The 23021-nt window shown below is 36.8% G+C and overlaps 1 protein-coding gene across 2 annotated transcripts in view; it reads left to right on the forward strand.

Annotated features, from left to right (window-relative positions):
* Positions 1-23021, forward strand: part of Rttn (rotatin) — a 182387-nt gene that overhangs the window by 67636 nt on the left and 91730 nt on the right. For both annotated transcript variants that reach the window (XR_013046217.1, XM_042263930.2), the window contains exons 22-27: positions 4574-4670; positions 6140-6208; positions 9990-10178; positions 10928-11167; positions 15100-15244; positions 20267-20421. Coding sequence is in view for 1 of the 2 variants with exons in the window: in XM_042263930.2 (XP_042119864.2) it covers positions 4574-4670; positions 6140-6208; positions 9990-10178; positions 10928-11167; positions 15100-15244; positions 20267-20421 (895 nt within the window). In the remaining variant the exon portion in view is untranslated. The remainder of the gene's footprint in view (positions 1-4573; positions 4671-6139; positions 6209-9989; positions 10179-10927; positions 11168-15099; positions 15245-20266; positions 20422-23021) is intronic.

Below are 23021 nucleotides of genomic sequence, written 5' to 3' on the forward strand. Positions count from 1 at the left end.
TCTTCTTCGTCGCCTTCTCCTCCTCCTTCTCCTCCTCCTCCTCCTCCTCCTCCTCCTTCTTCTTTTTTTCCCCCATGACAAGGTTTCTCTGTGTAGTTTTGGTGCCTGTCCTGGATCATGCTCTGTAAACCAGGCTGGCCTGGAGCTCACAGGGATTTGCCTGGCTCTGCCTCTTGGGTGCTGGGATTAAAGGCATGCGCCACCACCACCCCGGCTTGTCTTGTTTCTGCTTATCGTTTACTTTTAATAGACCTGGGTATTTTTATGTTTGGCAAGGTTCTTTAGAGGAACATAACATAGAATGAGTTTGTATTGTGATAAGTGATTTATTATATTGGTTTGCATGATAGGGCCAAGTACTGGCCATCTGCACACCAGAGAGGCTAAGAACCTGGGAGCTGCTCAGTCCTGGTCTGCTGGGATGGCCTGAGAGATTCCCAGAGAGTCAAAGGTTTTAGTACCTGTTGGAAGGTAGAAGAAATGTGGTTCTGGTGTTGTTGGTTGTTTTTACTCTTTTGGATTTTTAGGGCCTACCATCTAGCTCCCAAATAAATACACACAGAGACTTATTCTTCCTTATAAATGCCTAGCCTTAGCTTGGCTTGTTTCTAGCCAGCTTTCTTTAACTTTAAATTATCCCATGTACTTTTTGCCTGTGGGATTTTTCCTTTTCTTATTTCTATATATCTTACTTTCACTCTTACTCCGAGGCTGACTGGGTGGCTGGGTGGCTGGGTGGCAGGGTGGCTGGGTGGCTGGCCAGTTGGCCCCTAGTGTCCTCTTTCCCTTGTGCTCCTGCTCTTCTTCTCCCGTATCTCTGCCTGCCAGCCCGCCTATCCTTTCTCCTTCCTCACTATTGGCCCTTCAGTTCCTTATTAGACCATCAGGTGTTTTACACAGGCACAGTAACACAGCTTCACAGAGTTAAACAAATGCAACATAAAAAGTGCAACACATCTTTACATCATTAAATGAATGTTCCATTTAACGTAAACAAATGTAACACATCTTAAAATAGTATTCTACAACATTCTGGTATAATGAAGTATGGCAGCAGCGCAGGATGGACTCAGTCAGGGCAAGGACTGAAGGCAGGCAAGCGGAACACAGTCCCTTTAGGCCCTGTCTGGGCTGCCGCCTGTTCCAGCCTAGAGGCTGTCTCTTGTCCAGCTGCAGTCAGGTTCACAGTCAAGGCTGACCATCACAGTGTTCTACAGCACTTTGTTTCCTACAATATTACCTCACTTTTTTAATTATTCTAAAGAGGGGTTTTGATCAAATACCTCGATATTTTGTGACCTGTTAGTCATTGGTAAGATATTAAAATACATAGTATTATAAAATAATTTTATTTTAGCATTTCCCCTCGATGATAATCTGCTTACAAAGTGAGTAGGACACAGTTTATTTAAGAAACATTTGTTAAAGTCTAAACCAGGTAAAAAGACTCATTTTTAAGGTTATAAAATTTGAAGTGGAGTGTGAAATTTTTTATAGCTCTTTACAGAGTGATCACCTGAAAGAATTGCAAGTATACATTTCTGATTTTATTTATTTTATTTTATTTACTCATTCTTTTATTTGTTCTTTTCTTTTTAAAATTTACTTTTTTGAGATAGGGTATCGCTGTGTAGCCCTTTCTGGCTAGAACTTGCTGTATGGACTGAGTTGGTCTTGAACTTGTAGTGATCAGCCTGTCTCTACCTTCTGAGTACTGGCATTGCAGGTGTGTTCTATGGTGTTTAGCTTCCAGTTTCCTTTATTCATGTTGGTAATTATCTTATTAATTGCATTTAATCTCCCATTTACTCATATTTATTTTAATTCTTCCAATATGGCATTTATGAGTACCTAGCAGACACTACAGCACTTTTACATGTGTGAGATGGTGGTTGGAATCAAGCTCAGGTCATGTGTGTGCTAGATTACTGCTGCACCAGTGAGCCACACTCCTGGCTTGCAAAAGCACTTTGCATGGAAACATAAGCTATATCCTGGTGGCATGTTTAGCAATTGTTCTCTCTCATACATATGCAGGGAAAAATACCATTTTTAAATGAGTTACTCTGCCAGGAAAATTCATTCCTCTGTGAACATTGTGGAGCACATACTATGTTCTGGGTGCAGTGGTAGGCCCTTTTGTTAGAGTTATGAGCATGGCAAATGGACTGTCAGGGAGTCAGAGACTTTGACAAATAATTATAAATACAGCATAATACCTGAAGTGGGATTCCTGGTACCAGAGGAAGTGCTGAATGTATTAGTGTTAGGAAAGTATTAGATAATGCTTCTAGGAAATGTTATTTAAGCTGGGATTTGAGAATTGCATGGGAGTTCATATAGACATGACTGATTTACTGATAGAGCAAGAAGTTATGTTTGATAATGTTAGTTTGTTAGGGACAATGAGATTTGAAGGAGTATGGGTAAGCGGAATGTGGGATGATGTAAACAGGGCAGTTCATGCAAGAGCCAATAAGTCTTAATAAACAGCAGAGAGGAGCTATATGAGGTTGTTAAATGAGAATATGTATTTTAGAGATTATTCTGTTCTATCATGGAAAGTTGATTGACAGGCTTTAATGATCAAATAATCTTGCAAAACTCTGAATTATAAACTTTCTATGACAGACTCTTATACTGTATTTTAGGGGTAGAAACAAACTTAGTATTTGTTACATCATTACAGAGGGAGGAAATTGAGGTCTCAGAGAATTTAGGGACTTGGTCATAGCCATAACTAGATATGTGTTAGAGGTAGAACTCTAACTTCTTTATTTTTTTTTCAATGATGACAAAGTTACATATCCCCATTGCAAAATTCCAGACAGTATAGAGCTATACATAATAAAATTCTATAGGTTTTCATCATCTGCTTTTTGAATATCCTCAAAGAAGAATGTTGTATTCTTATTTCATTTGCCATTTACTGAATATTAGTTTCAGGTTTTTTTTATTGTCAGAAAATTATTTGTCTACCATCTTGTGCATATACTGTCATTAGAACTGCTGCCCTCACTGTGGAGTATGAGTAAATTCCTCTCCAGTGAGATAGATAAAAATAATGGTTCATATAGGTTATAGAATAATAGGGATGGGAAAATGAGGCTGTTGGGGAGGAGCTAGCCAAAATAAAGTGTGCATGAAGAAGTTTTTTTACCTGAGTAAAAAATAAAATGAGTGAGCATAGTACAACACATGTGATGTGAGAACTGGCTGGGGGGCGTGGCAACTCAAGGTTTAAGCAGATATGGGGCAGGGGCGTGGGAGAAAGAAGGCAGGGGATAGAGGAATGAAAGTGTATGAAGAACCTTAGGAAGCTTCTCTAGTTTGTAAGCTATTTAAAAGTAGAACAAGAAAGGAGCTTCTGTTATAACTGAAACCTGTAATAAGCTTAAAATTTTATGGGTAACTTAGGTAAGGACCTAAATCTGTCTTAACCCCACACCGTAACCAGTTATAGTCCAGAAATTTCTTACGTATTTAAATACTCCAAACCATTCTGAACCATTATGTCTCTGCTGAGTGGAAATGTCTGCTTACTGTTAGTTCACTTCTACATGACTCTTATTTCTTTACTTTTTAGATTGTATTTTTAGTCATGCTAATTATGGTTTTTTTTTTTTGTTTGTTTTTTTAATGTTTTCAAGACAGAGATTCTCTGTGTAGCTTTGGAGCCTGTTCTGGATCTCACTCTGTAGACCACACTGGCCTCAAACTCAGAGATCCTCCCGCTTCTGCCTCCCGAGTGCTGGGATTAAAGGCGTGCGACACTACCACCTAGCTTATCTTTTCTTATAATTAGGAAAACTGTAATTTTAAAATATGGATTTCCTGTTTGTGCTTCTATAAATTTGAAGATTCTGTGTTGTTATTATTCCTGTGTGATGGTACAGCTACTATTCCAGTTTGTGTAGACCTTCTTAGTTTTCAAATAGTGGAAAACTATACCATTGGAAATGTTACAGAAGTAGATGAAACTTTTTTATGTTAAAGGACTTGACTAGGTCTCTGAACTAGTATGTGATGGAGTTGTGTTATTGCCTGTTAGCTCAGAAGATGTCTTTTTTCCATGTCCTCTCATAATAATAAAAAGCAGAATAACATAGCATAAACACAGTGTTTTAGCATGAAGTCTGAGCTAGGATCATGTTTGTTGTTAGGATCCAAAAATTATAAAGGATCTTTAGTGGGAAGATTTGAGCTAGAAATATGTGTCTTGACAAAGCATCTGTTGGAGCTGGATCGCTATGCTGAGGTCACCTGCCTCTGGACGGTGTTTGGTGAGCAGGTCTGCATATGTGGCTCTGGACCAGTAGTGTCAGCGTTTTCTGGGAACTTGTTATAACGAAATGTACATTACATATCTAGACTGAGAAACTGTTTTATATGTCCCCCTGGTAATTCTCACACATACGATAGCTTGAGAGACACTAAAACACTTTAGTGATACCAGTTTTTCTGGGTTAATGCTGTATTTCTCTTTCTTTCAAGTTAAGACATTTTAATGCTGAAGTTCATTCTTTCTAGAAGTAAAATATTTTATGAAGTTGCATTCTTTTTTCTTCCTCAGTTTCCTTGATATTTCATGAAGATTGTACTGTGGTGACTGAAGTCGGGGCATTGTTTTGTCTTCTCTTGTTTGATGAGGTATCAAGAATGGATACATGGTGAGAGACAAGGATTTCTATTTGTTTTTACCCTGGCTCATCTAAGGTCTGATGTGGTGGTAATCTAATTGTACTGAATTATTATTTTGATTGTATGTTAATAAATAAAGTTGTCCAGGGGTCAGAGCTATTAGAGCCATAGCAAGAGTGTGGCGGTGGTGGCACACGCCTTTAATCCCATAGATATCTGTGTGTTCAGGATCAGAGCTATTAGAGCCATAGCAAGAGTGTGGCGGTGGTGGCACACGCCTTTAATCCCATAAGATCTCTGTGTGTTCAGGGATACAGTCAGCATTGGAGACATATGCCTTTAAGACCTAGGGGGCTGTACATTCAGACAGTGACGAGGCAGTCATGTGTTTGGGTTTACAACCAATGAGAAGGCAGAACAACATACTATAAAAAAACGAACTGACAGGAAGTAGGTCTCTTTTCGCGAACCTGGGACAGCAGGAGGAAGGGTGAGATTTTAGCTCTGAGCTCTGACTTCTCGGCTTTCTCTTTTACATTGTTTCTGTGTTTATTTAATAAGACGGTGGGTTACATCTATAGTCTGATGCACCCCTACAGCAGTGCATTGAGTTCTTTTGACTTAAAGCTTTCCATTCTGTACATGTGTTGATGCTTTTGGGTTTGAATAAGTGGTATTTAAAAACCCATGAGTTCAAAAAGTCACCCTGAATTATATTTTTGAGCATAACTAAGTATAAATTTAAAGTAATTATTATAGTGATTTTTGTCCTGGATATGTTTTTAGTACATGTTTTCAGCTTTGTGTACTTTAACGTTATTATTAAAAAGTATAAAGTATTTAGAATGATAGTCTTTGATTAAAATAACCTTAACAGTGGGGCTGGTGCACCTTTAATCCCAACTCTCATGAAGCAGTGGCAGGAAGATCTCTTTGAGTCCAAGTCTGACCTGATGTACACAATGAGTTCCAGGACAGCTAGGGATGTTACACAGAGAAAAGCTGTCTCAAAAAAAAAGAAAAAGGAGGAGGAGGAGGAGGAGGAGGAAGAGGAGGAGGAGGAGGAGGAGGAGGAGGAGGAGGAGGAGAAGAAGGAGAAGGAGGAGAAGGAGGAGGAGGAGGAGGAGGAGGAGGAGAAGGAGGAGAAAGGAGAAGGAGAAGGAGAAGGAGAAGGAGAAGGAGAAGGAGAAGGAGAAGAAGAAAAGAAGAAGAAGAAAAGAAGAAGAAGAAGAAGAAGAAGAAGAAGAAGAAGAAGAAGAAGAAGAAGAAGAAGAAGAAGAAGAAGAAGAAGAATCGGTGGGAGGGGCCACAGGGTTCACTTGCTGCTATATCCACTCTGTTATATGAGTCTTTATATCAGTTCAGGTGGTGGCAAACACTTGACTACACTGAATGTTGGTTAGACTCGTTACACAGTTATGCACTCACTGTCCAAGGGTGGATGGGTTGTACTGCACAGAACTTTGGCCCATTCAGTTTTCTCCCCCCCCTTTTATAGGTCTGTTGATCCTTGTAATAAATCTTCTTTGCCTTCAGTCTTCAGTCTGCCTGTTTCAGTCTTCAGGAGGTAAGGAACTGATTTATCTCATTTTCATGAATGACAAACTATTGTTGTACAAATTACAGGAGAGCTGGAAGAAGTACAATGTGTGTCTGTGTTCCCTCCAGCCTGAGTCATCCCTGCACTCTTAGCAGTTGCTCACATGCTATCTCTTTCTCCATATAGCGTCTTTATTTTCAACCATTTGAGAATAAGCTGTTCATTTTTAAAAAATGCAGAGTACAATCAAGATCATGTGCTGAATTTGATTTATGTCTATTTAGGACTTAAAAATATGTAAATCATTTTTCTTTTTTGTATAATACATATGAAATTTATATACAGCCCTTTTATTTTTTTTCTCAGTAAACACATCTGTAGAAATACTATGAAGGTAAAGATGTAGCTGTTGCTTCTAGTTCAGAAACCCCTTCTGTTTTCCTTGGTTACTTTTTACCACTCCAAAATGTAATCCTGTTTTAATTTCTATCACTGTAGCTTATTTTTGATGGCTTTTGAAGATTATCAACATAGTGCATTCTTACATTTTGTTTATTTTATTTAACTTGGAAGGATTTGCTTATGTCATTTCATGAAGTAATATTTTTATTTATAGTTTTATTTAATCATATTAACTCTAAGTTTAATATTTTTCATATTTTTTCTGCTTGATGCTCAAATTTTCTTATATGTTTGAATGGACTTGAAATTTTTTTGCTAGTACTTATTTAAAACTTCTTTTTAATTCGTATAAGTGTAAAGACTTTAGCAAAGACTTGATTCCAGAATAAGGTAGCACTGAGGACCTGAGCTTCAAGGTGTTCCTCAGTGGTGGTGTGGACAGCAGCTCCTAGCGGCTGGCATGAAAGGGAAAGGACAGGGTTTGGCTGGTCAGGGTGGAAGCACCCTCATCCAAGGTTAGGGCAGCTTCTGGTTGAAGTCTAGTTTAGATTTAGGTCTGCATTATGCAGTGATTTTTCGCGAATAAACACTATTACTTTTAAAGTGCTAATCTGATAACTTCACCTTCTGGAGCATCCATGATCTACTGCCCGGCTTTAAATGTCATTTTGTATTAGTCAGCTTCATAGCAATATAATAAAATATTTGATATAATTAACTTAAAAGTGAAAGGTTTACTTTGGCTACTGTTTTGGAAGGGTGGTATAATATTGGGGTCAGCTTTGCGTTGAGCCTCTAGTGAGGGTATCACATTATTGCAGAAAGTTCAACAGTGCAGAACCACCTACCATGTGAACCAGAGAGTTGTGAAGCAGGAAAGGGAGTCTCACTGTCCTTTTTGAGGAAATACCCTCAGCTGACCTAAGGAACTCTGTTGTGGAAATTAGCCCACCAATGACCTTGTGGTATCTGGCCCAATAGAGGCGTGGTTTTTCTGTTATGTGAAGAATGTCAGAAGTTGGTATTTGTAGTTTTTATAGGCAATTATTCTGATTCACATTGCTTTTCATTCATAGCAGTTAGTAGAAGTTCCTTGAATGATTTTTATAGAACAATACCTCCATTCCCTCTTTCTCCATTTTTATTAGGCCTATTCTTGAAGTATGTATGGTTATTTCATTAGTGTTGTTGAGCTAATCGTGGGTAGTGGTGCTGGTTTTCAGTGAGAGCTGTGCTTCTTCCTATGAAGCGGATGCCTTTAGGCCCATGACTGCCTGAAGGTATTTGTCAGCAATTTTGTATCCATTGATGACACTTTCTGTACAATTATTTCTTTAGGCTTGTTTCTTTTTACCTCTATTAAATAACTTCCCTCTGCTTGTTTTTCCTTTCTTCTTAGAGTATTACTATGGAACTTCCATAGTTTTGTTTTGTTTTTTTGACTCAGCCTCCTGAGGGCTGAGATTAAGAGGCATGAGTCACCCCATCCAGCTTGGACCATTCACGTTTTAAAATAAAGAATATCATCCATTATCTTTATTCTTTGAAGTGAGATTATCTAGTACTCTTCAGTTTTCTGACATGACTTTACAAATCAGTTAGTGCTTTGTTGTTTCCTGGTGCAGAGACAGTCAAGGCACACAGTCCTCTAGACCAGCAGTAGCTACTAATCTAAGAAAACCTTTTTTTTTTTCTTAAAAATACTTATTTATGTTATTTATGTGTATGTGAGAGAAAGAAATTGTGTGTTGTGAGCATGCGGTTGGCCAGCGAGGCCAGAAGAAGGCAGCGTCCCTAGAGCTTCACTTGCAGATGTTGGTGACCTGCCTGGTGTGGGTGCTGGAAACCTCCTTGGTTTCTGCAAGAGTAACAAGTGCTCTTAACCACTGAGTCAGCTCTTCAGCCCGGCCTTGGTAGTTTTCAGTGGAAAATTGCTATTAAAGTGTTTAAATTGCTGTTAAAATATTAGAAGCTATTAAAAGTAGCTTTACTTACTAAATTATACAGTCTGATTTGGGTATGAAATTCTAGTATTGATTCTTTCATTGGTATGTTGAAAGTGAAAATGAAAGCATGAGTCAGTGGCTCTTATAAACTAAATGCTGCAATTGTTTGTATAACATTGGCCATTAATAATGTAAATTAGTGATTGGTGGGTTTAGTTTTTTAAAATTATTTTTAAAAATTTATTTTATTTTATTTTTGTGCTAGTGAACCCAGGCTTCCTTAATCCTAGACAAGAATTTGATCACTGAACTATAGCCCCAGCCTACTGGAATATGTTGCATTATTAAAATTATACTTAACATTTTTAATGTATTAGGTGTAACTGTCTTGCTAAACACTGTTAAATTAGCTTGGATTCATTTAAGAGACATTGGTATTGAATTTCTTCGTGTATCTAGAAATACTTATGGAATCTTGAGTTTATTGATCGATCATTGTGTTCTTAAGGGAAAACAGTAAGTGGAGCTCAGTCACTTAGTGAGTTTGATCATGGACAGTTCTGTAGCTCCCTTTTGTCCATCTGTACAGGGTATGCCATAGCAACACTCATGTAACTGGAGAGATGGTGGTTTCAGAAAATGTTTGTCCGGAAGTCAGCCTTCGTGTTTTAGCCAAGCATCTTTAATGCTTAATTTACTGTAGTCTTTGTTGCTGACTTCAAGGAGCACTAGCTATCTCTGCAACAATCCTAATATATAGAATGTAGCCATTCATCAAGAAAGAATAATGAAGTGTTTTGGAATGTGGAGGAAAGTGAAAGAATAATTAAAATATTATATAAAATGTAATAAAGAGTGTGGTGGTATTGTGTTCCCCAAAATACCTTAATAAACTTATCTGGGGTCAGAGAACAGAAAAGCCACTAGTTAGGCAGTGATAGCACATGCCTTTAATCCTAGCATTCCAGAGGCAGAAATCCATCTGGGATCTCTGTGAGTTCAAGGCCACATTGGAAACAGCCAGGCATGGTGACTCACGCCTTTAATCCCAGGAAGCAAGCCTTTAATCCTAGGGAGTGATGGTAGAAAGCAGAAAGGTATATAAGGCTTGAGGACCAGAAACTAGAGGCATTTGGCTCGTTAAGCTTTTAGCTGGTTAAGCTTTCAGGCTTCTAGCAGCAACAGTTCAGCTGAGAGCCATGGGGATGAGGACACAGAAGCTTCCAGTCTGAGGAAACAAGACCAGCTGAGGAATTGGCAAGGTGAGATAGCTGTGGCTTGTTCTGTCTCTCTGATCTACCAGCATTGACCCCAATAACTGGCCTCGGGTTTGATTTTATCAATAAGAACTTTTAAGATTCCTGCTACAAAAGAGTCACAAAACTAGTCACTTCTGGCCCATTACTTGAGTCCTATTTAAGAAATTACAGTGTGCAATTATTTAAATTCTTTTTCTTTAGGTATCATTTGCCAGTTCATGCGATCGGCCACCATGCTGTGAGTCCTTACGCAATAGTTTTGCCATTGTCTGCTGAGTGCTTGGCCTTGAAGCCCGTGTCCGACATGCTAAGAGTAGCTTGGAACCTGGCGTGGTACCATGGGAGTGATAATCTACTGAAACAAATGACCTCTGGAGCTAAAATTCAAGAGTAAGTAGTTATATTATGGTAAATTACATGGAATTAATCAGGCTGCACCTTTTCTGTAGATTAAAAGCTTTTTTGCTTGATATTATCAACTGATTCCAACTTCATTATATTTTCACTTTTTTTAGATCTATGCCTATTAAAAATTATATAAAGCCATTTAAGCTAGAAAGGATTGTATTCTATGCTGTCCTAGGAACTATATAATATTTATTCAGTTAATAGATGTACTTAAAGGTGCTGTGGCATTAAAGCTCAGAAAGTGTACCTGAGAATGTTCCTACTTCTAGATGTCTTAATTGTCCCACAGGAATAATACTGTATTAGTGTGTCATTGATAAGGAGGAAAAAGTTAGTATCCACAGTTTGAATGCTAATGTAAAACTATGACATTGAGGCCGGGCGTTGGTGGCGCACGCCTTTAATCCCAGCACTCGGGAGGCAGAGGCAGGCGGATCTCTGTGAGTTCGAGGCCAGCCTGGGCTACCAAGTGAGCTCCAGGAAAGGCGCAAAGCTACACAGAGAGACCCTGTCTCAAAAAAAAAAAAAAAAAAAAAAAAAAAAAAAACCAAAAAAAAAAAAAAAAAAAAAAAAAAACTATGACATTGATGGATTTATATGTTAGTTTTTTTAACGATAAGTTAGCCTTTAATGAAAAGCAAGTGAAGACAAAAAGAATTTTTGAGAGAGGCTTATGATAGAAATAAACCTGGGATTATGTTCTTTTTTAAATTTTTTTCTTTTATGCTTAGATTTTTAGATGTATTGCAGCTATCCACGGAAGATATCCTTACACTGAGGATCACATATACAGCTAGTGGGCTGCAAGACTGCTTTCACTCCATTGTTCAGGCTGGAGGCCACAGGGATGTGAGGGCTGCTATCACCAGGATGAGTTTTTATCTTTTGAATGACAGACTGTCTTTGAAGGATGACATTGGTCCATGTGGGATTACGTTAAAATCCTTGGCTTGGCACACTGTGCTAAACAGGTTAGTGTAAGTTTAAGACTGCTCGTTTGAAAGACCTAATTTGAATTATGTTTAGGATCTTCAAACCTTTGAAGAGAAGAGTATGTATCTGTACAGTTGTTATCATGAGAGAAATGCTTTTTATAGAAAGAAAAACTCCAGGATAGTTTGTTATCTATAATAAATAATAACGGAAGAGAGGAATTTCTGACCTTAGTCCTGACATTCCTGAAGGGGTTATTTATAAATTTAACACAATTTATTTATTAGAAAATTTTATCTCACAAAAGCAAATAATCAGGATACCACGTGGATGAACCTCACTGAGTGTTTATTCCTGTCCATATTGTAACTGAATTGAAACATTGGTAGATTGACAAATAGCTTTGCTGCACCTGCTACTGGATGTTTTGTTTTGCCTGCATTTTCTTCTCAGATAAATGATTTCATATTTCTTTCTGATCAAATTTCATAAAGTTAATGACCATGTGGTTGTCTTTTGATAATTATTTGAAAGATTCTAGCTTGTAAATTTCAAATGTTGAACTGGTAGCAGATGGCTACATTTGACACAAGACTAAGACTGAGAAGCCCTCCCTGCAAATAGTTTTTCATTTCATCATGCACATGAGTAGTTTAAATGTATAACTTTCTGAATAGGCACAGTGTATAATTTTCAAAATGATAGGTCATATGAGTTTGTAAATGTGAATTTCTCTAGTTCATTGTTAAGGCTGTAATTGTAACTAAGCCTCTCCAGTGGTGTGCCAAACCAGCTAGTGAGATAGCTTTGCTGAAGAGCTGGTGGCTTGATTTATGGTATTTTCAAATTAGTTATATGAAAAAAATAACTATATGAAGTATAATTTCATATATTGTTAACGTATGAATTATATGAAAAGTAAAGGTAATAAATGTGAAAAATGTCACCCTTTAATTGCTTTACATTTTACTGTTGTCTCTGCTCTTGTGGTTATTTGTAATGAATCTTTTATGGAAGCGTTGTTGTATTGTGTGCTCCTGGTACAACTTTTCACAGCCCCCTAGTACACTGTAGCTTAAAATAGGCCACAATGGGGATATTATACTAGGTAAACTGGCAAACACAGCGCATTAGTACTCTGTTTTATCAGACTTCTCCTTTTACATGTGCCATCGTAAGCATGTACAAACTTTGCAGTTTCAGTAAATTTGATATATTCTATTTGTCAGAAAATTGAATGGCAAAAGCCATTAATATATCTTGACTTCATTGTAGGCACTAGATTTTCTTTTGTGCATTAAAACGCTAATTGTATGCTATACCAGACTGAAGCAGAGGCTCTCTAATGTACCAATGGAAGCTTCTAGGTAGTTCAAATTGTACAGTGGCAGTAACTATAGGTGAGTGTCACATTTTTATGATGATGTTTTTCCATAGCTATGAATCTGCTGTATCCATGCATTCAACTAACTGTGGATTGAAATACTAAAAAAGATTGGCTGGTCAGATGGCTTAATGGTTAAGAGAATTGCTGTTCTTACAAAGGACCCGAGCTCATTACCGGCACCCATATAGGGTGGCTCAAAATCGCATATAATTTCAGTTTATAGATATTCCATTCCCTTATCAATCTTATTGGGCACCTGCACACACATGGTGCACATACATACATATAAATAAACAATTCCCCCAAATAGAAGCATCTGTGATGAAAAGATGTTTTCCGTGTGACTGTTTCCTAAACAATACAGTGTAACAACTGTATGCATGATACTTACATTGTGTTGGATAGTCAAAGTTGTGTGGAGGTAATAGAGTGCTCATGGGAGGATATCCGTAGGTTGTATGTAAATACACTGCTATGCTACAGAAAGGAGTTGAGCAATTGCAGATAACTGTGCTAGGAGCCCCGCTGATGCAGACTGGGGGATGTCAGAGCCCACAGGGATGGTTTTGTCTTGCCGTGTATCCGATGAGTCCCCTTCTGTGTTTCCCTGTTAACAGTCCTGCACCTCCAATGTGAGGACCTTTTAAAGAATGACTATTCCATTTCGGACCTTGACCATAAGTTCTTGTTTTGAACTGTTACTTTGTAATTATACCTACTAGTATGTCCTTAAATTTACTCAGAATTAATCATAACCATATTTGCATGTGACATCTTTCCAGTTATTTAAGTATAATTTCTTCTAATTTTTCTCCCCACTTGCTCTCAATGTTCTTTAGACTTTTTATTTGTTCATACTTCCTCTATCACCATGATGTGATGACTTTTAAAAGGGAAGTATTAATGTGGGATGGAGTAGACAAAGAAAAAAGAATATTGTTTTTTCCTTGGTGAATTCAGCAAACGTTTGTTTACCTACTAGGTGCTAGGCACTTCTAGGAAATTTAATAGTAAGCAAAACAAATATGTCCCCTGCTATCATGGAACTCATGGTGAAGGCAGCAAATAGTGTTACCAATAGTGGGATTGCTCCCAAGGAGGAGACTGGATGAAAGAGTTTCTAATATCACCCAGGAGGGGCCTAGTGTTTCAGGGGAAGAAGTTTAAGTCAAGGCATGATAGAAGTAAGTACAATAGAAATAGGACAGATGCCGGGCGAAGGGATGAAGGCCTTCCATTAGAGAAGAGTACCTTTGAACAACAGAAAGAGAAATGACATGTGGAGGTGAGGGATATGGGAGCTGATACAGAATGGTGCTATAGGGATAATAGGATTTTGTTGGGTATCATGGAAGAGTTCTTGAAATTTTTATGACTTTAACATTTTATTTTGTTAGAATCATTTCTTCATTCTGCCTTTAAAAAATAGTTTTCTAATTTGTATTCTTTTAAATCAAGATTTGGTGTTTTTTTTTTTTCAACTGAATGCCATTTTCTTAAAGAAGACATTTTAAATGAAAAGGTGTAATATAGCAATCCCAATATTATAGCAAATATCGCATAACTAACTTTGCCATGGTGATGGACTGCTTGCATTAGCATTTATGTTCTAACACTTAGAAGCCACAAGACCATGAAAAAATTACCTAACTATATCTTTGCCTGACTTTTCTCATTTTAAAAATGGAGCTATCAAGGTTTTGGAAACAAGCTTTTAAAATTGTGGCAAAAGGTCAGTGAGTAGTGGATGCTGTGTGACCTAATTCTTGTTATTGTTACTCAAACAACATATTGATAAAGCTCCTTTGGGTGTTTTTAAATAAGCTGTTACCAATGTTGCTGAATCTCATTTCTCTTCCCAATTGCCTTTTTAAAAATGTTTTTCTAAGCTTTACCTTTTTTCCCCTACAGAAATTTTCTTGTCTAACAACCTTCTTGCTATCTTACACCAGTGTTTATTTAAGAATCTCAGAAGGTTGGTTTGGCTTCTGTTATTCTTAAAAAGAGATTTTTCCTAAGCCCCCTTTCAGCCTGTTGCAAAAATCTAGCAATTTCTTTGCAAGATTGTGTATGTGTGTGGTCTCCCCCTTCTTTCTTGATTTTGCCACCTTGATTTTCCTAATAGTCAGACTTGGATTTGAAATAGTAATTCTTATCAATGAAACCTGGCACTGCCAGTTTGAAAATGCACAAGCAGAGGGAGTGTTTTCCTCCCAGCATCCCCTTTGGCACTTTCCTTGAAGTTTCTATTTTAATTTTGGCAACCCTGGGTGAACCTGGAGTTCCATGCATGGCAGGCAAGTGTTTGGCCACCGAGCCTCAGCCCCTCTTGATCTTGCGCTGTTTCTTACTGAAGTACTTCTCTTCGTTTTCTTTCATCACTAACTTCACCACATTTGTCTCCACCGTGGCTGATGTTTTGGGAGGCAAATGGCTTTCCTTCATCTGTGCATTTCCCAGTACTCTAGAGTCTTGCCTTAGAAAATTTGTGCTTGTGTTGACTTTACATATTTGATAAACAGTGATGACGTGTGCATTTTTAAGAGCTAGAAATCATGATTACTGTCTGTTTCTAAAATACAGGTTTTTACAAGTGCTTCCTGCTTGCACTGAAGATGAGAAACTGCTAATAGACATCATACATTTTTTGAATAAGTTAATAAAGGAACAAAGAAAAAATCCATCAATAGGACTTTTACAGTGGATTCTAGAGTTACTTCTTAGGCATGTAAGTGTGTTCAAAGAATTTAAACTTTTTGTTTGGGAAGGAACTTGCTTGGAAAAACCACTTATATTGTAAAAGAATGTTTTTATAACATGTGTTTAGTAAAATAATTCTTACCTTGTGGTGAATGATCACTGCAGTGTGGCCTCTCTGATATGATTGACTGTTTTTTTCAATGTGCATTCCATAGAGTGAGTGAGACCTTGCATTTTGATGTTTAATAAATCCAGTTCTGTTTGTGAGTTTTTTGCTATATTTTAGTTTTTTTAATGTTAGTAAATTTTAGAAAGTTTTTATGTAATTTTGGGAATTTCATACAATATATTTTTATTATATTTTTCTCTGCCCTTACCACTTCCAGATCTTACCTCACCTCTCTACCCACCCAACCTTGTATTCTTTCTTTTAAAAAACACTAAAACCCAAATAAACAACAAAAAGAAGTGTATACACACACACACACACACACACACACACACACACACACACACACACACACACACACCCTGCTCCAGAATCTCTCACTTTCTGTGATTGTCCAGTTGTGGGTCTATATGTTCATTACCATCTATTGCAAGAAGAAGCTTCTCTGATGAGGGCTGAGAGATGCACTGATTTCTGGGTATAGCAGTATGTCATTAGGAGTGATTTTATTGCTTTGTGCATTTAGCAAGGTAATAGTGGTAGGTTTTCCCATAGGGCCTTTGACCAATCTAGTGTCGGGCCTGATTCCATATCATGAAACATGCCCTTAGTCCAGTTTAAAACAAATAAAATTGTTAGTTACTCCTGTAACATTTGTGCCACTATTGTGCCAGTTGGTATATCTTACAGGCGGGGGCTGTTATAACTTGGATGGTTCATAGCTGGCTGAGGTTGATGATGACTTTTCTTATAGCACCTTCCAGAATTATGAATGCTAGTCTGTAAGGGTGAAGCATCTAGCTGAATTGACCAGCTCTGTTTCTCCATGTTCTGTGATATAAATATATGGTGTTTTCAGCAATAGAATGTTGCTTTTGGGTTGTGGACTGTAAAGAGAAATATCAAAATATCAAAAAAGGTAATTGTGTTAGTCAGTGTTCTGTTGCTATGAAGAGACATCATTATCATGGCAACTCTTATAAAATAAAGCATTTAATTTGGGCTTGTTTAAAGTTTCAGAGGTTTTGTTCATTATCAGCATGGCAGCGAGTATGGTGGCATTCAGGCAGACATCATGGTACTGGAGAAGGAGCTGAGAGTTTTACATCCAGATTTGCAGGCAGCAGGACAAGAGAGCCATGGCCTAGGCAGCTTTGGTTTTTGACACCTCAAAGACCACTCCAGTGACACATTTCCTCCAACAGGCCACACCTACTTCAATAAGGCCACACCTCCCTAATCCCTCTCAAGTAGTACTACTCCCGGATTAAGTTTTCAAATACATGAATCTGTGGGGGCCGTTCTTATTCAAACCATCACATTAAGGAAGCCTCAAGGAAACCTGAAGGATGCCTGAAGACGAAGTAGGAGAGAACTGGGTGAATGGCACTCAGTCCTTACTGTAAGGTACTAAAGGATTTACTAGTCCAGGCTTTACTTGTCTTACATTTAGCTGAATGTTTCTAAGAAACTTGCTAAGGGCACTAAAGCCAGCTTACTTTGTGGTGCTCATGGCTTTGTTCATCTGTATATGTCTATGAACTTAGCCTTTTCAAATGAGAAAGTACACAGGAATTAGAGAAGAATGTCTGGCCTGTTATAGAAGATGGTAGACCTTATAAATAAGGCAGCTATGTCTATTATGTCTTGACATATTTTCAAAGTTTATAAGAATACCAAGATCTGTATGTCAAAACTTGGAAATTCTAATTGACAGGAATGTTTATATACAACTTAAGTTTTTTTTTTTTGATGTTCTTTAATGTAAACCAGTGAAATCAGGCAGTTTTGCTCATAATTAAATGCCTACTTCTATCTTAATACTGCCTATGAACATTTGTTAACTCAAACACATGTAACTTAATTTTGTAGTTTGCTTACCTGTACTAAAATGGTCATGGTAAAGTTTGTCCAAGGTATATGTGCAAGTCCATTTATAAACTATAAATTTGTAGAATTATTGCTGTGCCATGTTGCAATTTCGTGAGTACGTGCTCATGAATGGGTGCATGTGTGTATTTTGAGTTTGTTGTTGTTGTTGTTGTTGTTGGTATTGTGCTGAAAATAACTTACTTTTAGTGAGGTAGAGATGTTTATATACTTGAGGCATTTATTTTTTTTTATTTTATTTTCTACAAATTGCTTCTTGATTTCTTGCTGGTTCTACTCCATAACTGGCTGGCTGCCTTCCTTTATTCATTCCTTTCACTCATTCATGAAGGAAGGAGCTTTTCATAAATTAGGGAGACCTTTGAATTACAGATACTTTTGATATGGTTTGTCATTTATTGTTTGATTGATATAAATGCTTCATCTGGGCAAAGAATACTAATAGAAAATGAAAGACAAATTTATTAATTTTCAGAGTGTAGACTGGAAACTATCTTCCTTTGGAATTTTTTGCCTTGGACCTTATCACTACTTTTTTGTTGATTTTCCTGTAACGTGCCCTGGTGCCATAGTTCACTGAAATCATTGCACAGCCTTCAGGCACAGACTGTTGATTAGGGTGAAGTTAGGTGTATGTGCACAAAGAAAATGAGCCATTGCTGTACAAATGTTTTGCTCTTTTGAGGTCAGCAGTGACAAATGAAGGCTCCAGTAGTTAGTTTAAAGTGAGGATAGAATACTAATATGAAGACAGAAGCTTGAGGTGTGAGAGATTAAGCAGCAGAACCATCCTCCCTGTTCCCTTTGTACTTTTCTTGTGTTTTAGAAGTGATACTGTTAAAGTTCACTGGGTTTGAACTTTAACATGTGCATTGAAGATACAGAAGGAGAAAAGTTGCAGCAGTTGCCAAGCAGAGATAGCTTACTAGTTGGATTGAGTCTTTGGGCAAATCTTACTTTTAGATAAATACTTTGTATCATTGTGGCAGTCAGTGATTTCTGTTTAATTTTTACTTGTACATCAGAATAAATGTTTCTTTATTGTTACATATAGACATTTGAGAATCTTAGTATGGATCGGTTGTTTATTTTACCACTACTTATAAGAGTAAGTTGGCATGTATGTGTGAGTCACCCTTTAGGCTATGATCCTATAGAAAATATATTGATTTTTTTTTTAAATAACCCAGGTGTGTGCCCTGATTCTTTTATTCATGGGAGAAAATGGATTTGTCAGCTCTGTTTTAGGTAATTTTAATTGTCCCATGGGTATTTTTTGCTTAAGATAAAATAAAAAGCTTGAAAAAAAGCACTGCTTAGGTATAAAGTATAGTCATGTAAATTAGAACCAAGACAGCCCTCCCCAGGTCTTTACCAAGGTTTCCACTGATATACTTTTAGACTTACCTATCTGATTTATGTATTCTCAACATACTTTGTAATATAAATAATTTATATATATTTTTATACAGAGAAGAAGATTTTTTTTTCTGAATTTCTTTTCACTAGATGTAATGCAGGCATTTATTTTTAAGTTGAGTTCTTTACACAAATAATTTAATAAGAGCAGTAGCAACATTTAGATTTGATCAATTTGTATGTTATTCTATGCACTGGTGGTGTGACAGTGTGCTAAGAATGAGTATTAACTAGATTTGGAGTGTGATGCCTCTTGCTCTGCATTTGTAGGCTTTATCCTCTTTTTCTATTGGATTGCCTATTTGTAATACACATGTGAAAACAGATTTTCTAGTTACTCAGAAAGTTAAATGAAATCTTGTCTTTTCCTTCTTTAGCATGGTGTTTGTAACACCAAAATGATTAATGTACCGCCATCCAGTACTGTGGTGATATTTTATTTGTACTAAAATGTTATTTTAATTTTATGTTAATAAATAAAGTTGCCCTGGGGTCAGAGCTAATAGAGCCATAGTAAGAGCGTGGTGGTTAGAAGAGCTAGGTAGATTTCTGTGTGTTCAGGGATACAGCCAGTATTGGAGACATACGCCTTTAAGACCTGGAGGGCGGTACTTACAGGCAGTGATGAGGCAGTCATGTGGTTGGGTTTACAACCAATGAGAAGACAAAACAGAAAGATTATTTAAACAGGGACACAGAAAGTACCTCCCTCTCTCGGGGAAGTTAGGAGCACTGCAGGAGGTAAGATTTTATCTCTGATCTCTGACCTCTCGGCTTTCTCTTTTACATTGGCTCTGTGTTTCTTATTTTAAAAAGACGATTGGTTACATCTACACAGTACCTTATAATGTTTTCTACACTCAATGTTGTTAGAAATAACAGTTTTTCAGTTGGTAAACAGGACAAATTTTATAAAGTGAAAGTTTGATTCACTTCTTTTCACTTTCACATCCTGCTTAGTCATATAGTCAGTACTTCCCCCCCACCCCCCGCCCCAGATAATATGAAAGTTTAAAACTATTGCAGTGGTTTGTCTTGGTGATTTCTTGGCTTACAATTTTTATATGCATTCTAATCAGAGATATGCACACTCTTTGTTGCGTTCAGGGAAGTTATAAACCTTTGAGTATCCATAAGTAGTACTATAAGTCATTATGGTTGAGAAACAGCCATCAAAATGAGGTGTAAAGAATATAGTAATCAGTAAAGCCAGTGTTTAAATAGTGGATCTTTCACTTAGTTTTGTGTAAAAGACATGATTATAATTCATTTTATATTTCTAGTCACAGAAACAAAGAGGGGAGTATGGAGCTATGTGTGATTCCCTTCCAGATTCCATTCTGTTTGATTTCGTCTCATTTGTTCCCCTTAGTTCTTTATAATGGATGCACTTTCTTCTTGTTGACATAATACATTAAGACCATGTTGAATTTAGAATGTGTTTATGAATGTAGTTAAAGCCTAGGGCTGCCAATTTTGCTAGTTAGATAATAACACAGCAACAAAAAACTTACAGGAAGCAGCACATATCAATCAGAGAATAAGTATATTTTAAAAATGTTTATGTTTTAGAATCCAAACCCACTATTAGACCTGCTGGTTCTGACAGAGTCACAAACACGAGAAGAGGCAGATCACATCCGGACTGCAGTCAGACAGCAACTCCAGAAAGAACTGATCGCTCTTCTCAATTCCTTGTTGCTGGTTTTCATCACAGTCACGGACAGGTACCATTGGTGGTGTTTGTCATTCGGGTATATATAAAGCATACTTTTCTTTGATTTTCAAGACTTCTTAATTCTTTCTTGACTTCTTAGTTCTTTAAATTAAGAGGTAAAGGCTATTTACCAGATAGGCTCAATCTGTTTGTGTTTCCGGTACAGCCTGGTTGTAACTTTTTGATCGTCGCTTAATATACTAGACAGTTAGATTTTGGTCCTTTGTCAGGGGTAGGTTGGTATAGCTGGTTTGGCTTTTTTTTTTTTTTTTTTTTTTAACAACTTCTAATCCATTGGCCCACACATCTGTTTTTAAGACAATGCCATGCTGTTCTTTTGTTTAGTTTTTTTCTTTTGGAACTATGAATAGCTGGAAGTCGGTTACTATGTCATTATACATTTTTAAAGAATTGCTTTAATTTTTTTTTGGAGTATTTTATGTTTACATATGAATTTTAGGAGTTTTTTTTTTTTAATTTATATCTGTGGAGAGTGTCATTACAATTTTGATGGAGATTGTTTTTCTTCTTTCATCAGAATTTCTTTTTTAAAAAATACATTATTGGCTGGGCAGTGGTGGCACACACCTTTAATCTCAGCACTCAGGAGGCAGAGGCAAGCAAATCTCTGATTTTGAGGCCAGCCTGGTTTAGAGAGTAAATTCCCAGACAGCCAGGGCTACACAGAGAAACCTTGTCTTGGAAAACCAAGATAAATAAGTAAATAAATAAAATATACATTTTTTTTATTATTATTTTTAGGCCTTTTTCCCTCTATCCATTTATTGATTGCTTTGTGGCTGAGTTATCCGCTGAAGTGTGTCACTTCCCTGGCTTTCTTTTTGAGCTTTCAATCCGATGCACATTTTACACAAGTTCTTACCCATTTTTATCAGATTGCAACAACAATTCCTAAATGTATTTCTTCTTCTAAATGAATCTTCAAAATATATTTATTCTTTTTTTAAATGCAGTGGGATACGTTTATGCTGAGAAGTATCTCCATAAAGACAGTTGAAGGAAGCAGAGCCAGCATGAATGAAGAATGCAGTCACACCACACAGGCCTAAATGTCCGCATGCACTCCTTAGAGTCAGAGTCACCACATGAGAAGGTGTTGTCAGCTTAAGAAAAGGAGCAAATAGATATGTAGTCACAAAGGCACACTAATCCTTATTTTGTTTAATTAGCGAACAGTACTACAGAGACATTAATAAGTTCCAAAATAGCACATGTTAGATTTAGTTGGCAAAGTGCACATCTACCATAAAGTATGAGTTTACTCCTCTATGCAGAAACCAGTTACACTAAACTCTTACCAAAAAAAAAAATCTTATGTGAAAATATCAGTTTAAGTGTACGATGGGTCTTTAATACAAAATTGTCTATGAGAACACGTCATTTTTTACTATATTCCTTTTTTCTTCATGTTAAAGTTATTAGTTATGCTATTGGGTTTAACCACGATAGCAATAAAAAGCAGCTAGGAAAAAGGAAAGTGTGTGTGTGTGTGTGTGTGTGTGTGTGTGTGTGTGTGTGTGTGTGTATTTTAAAGGTGAAATAAGCACAATCATGTTTTAGGAAGATGAAATAAAAATTCCTGAAGGCAAACTTGGTTCTCATTGAAGAAAATCAGTGGCTATTATTATATTGCTAATGCCTGCGGTAGTCATCTGGGTACCGCTCAGCTTTGTGGTTATGTGGGAGGGAAGAGGAGGAGGGAGAGAACGAGGTTTGAATGCTAAAACAAGGTAGGAACATTTTAAATAGTATTAGATTGGTTGTGGTTAACCTTGTAAGGAAGTGGACTTACTTAAGTAACTTTTGGCTTTAGTGTAAGTTCTTTGTGCTTCTAAAATGCTTTAACAGTCCGCCATTGAGACATACGTAAAATAATGATCTTAGAAGAAATACATCTGGTGGAGTAGATAATGATGCAATCAAAGTTGTCAGTTTTAGAGGCTTATAATTAGTAGTACTGAAGAAAATTTCAGGCTTTACTTAGTATTTTGTTATATAAAGTTTTTTTTTTATCTAAGAATTATATTTCTGAATCCATGCCTAGGCACTTAATTTTAAGAATTTGTTTTTTAGTAGAAAATGTTCTATTTATGTCAGTTTTGATTATATGTTTCTATTTTTATGGAAAAAGGTGAATTTTAATTAAATGAAAACATTTTCATGACAGTGATTTTATTATAGTATTAATATATGAAGTTAAATTCACTTGAATTTTTTTTTTTTTTTTTTGTTTTTCTAGATAGGGTTTCTCTGTGTAGCTCTGGCTGTCCTGGAACTTACTCTTGTAGGCCAGGCTATCCTGGAACTCACTGAGATCCACCTGCCTCTGTCTCCTAAGTTCTGAGATTAAGGGCGTGCGACACCACCGCCCAGCAAAATTGTGTTTTTTTAATTTCAGCTTTCTGCCTCACCAGGGTGGCAATGCTAATATCCACTTACTTATTATTTTCAGTGTACTTGTTACTTATATTTCCCATGACTTACCTTTGTTAATATTTTTTCTATGGGTCCCTTCAAAAACTTATTTTCAGAAGGAATATTTTCTACCATCTTGTCTAATTCATACATTTCTAATGTAATGCACCATCA

Source organism: Peromyscus maniculatus, chromosome 19, assembly GCF_049852395.1.
Source record: "Peromyscus maniculatus bairdii isolate BWxNUB_F1_BW_parent chromosome 19, HU_Pman_BW_mat_3.1, whole genome shotgun sequence".
In the NCBI taxonomy this organism is placed as follows: Eukaryota; Metazoa; Chordata; class Mammalia; order Rodentia; family Cricetidae; genus Peromyscus; species Peromyscus maniculatus.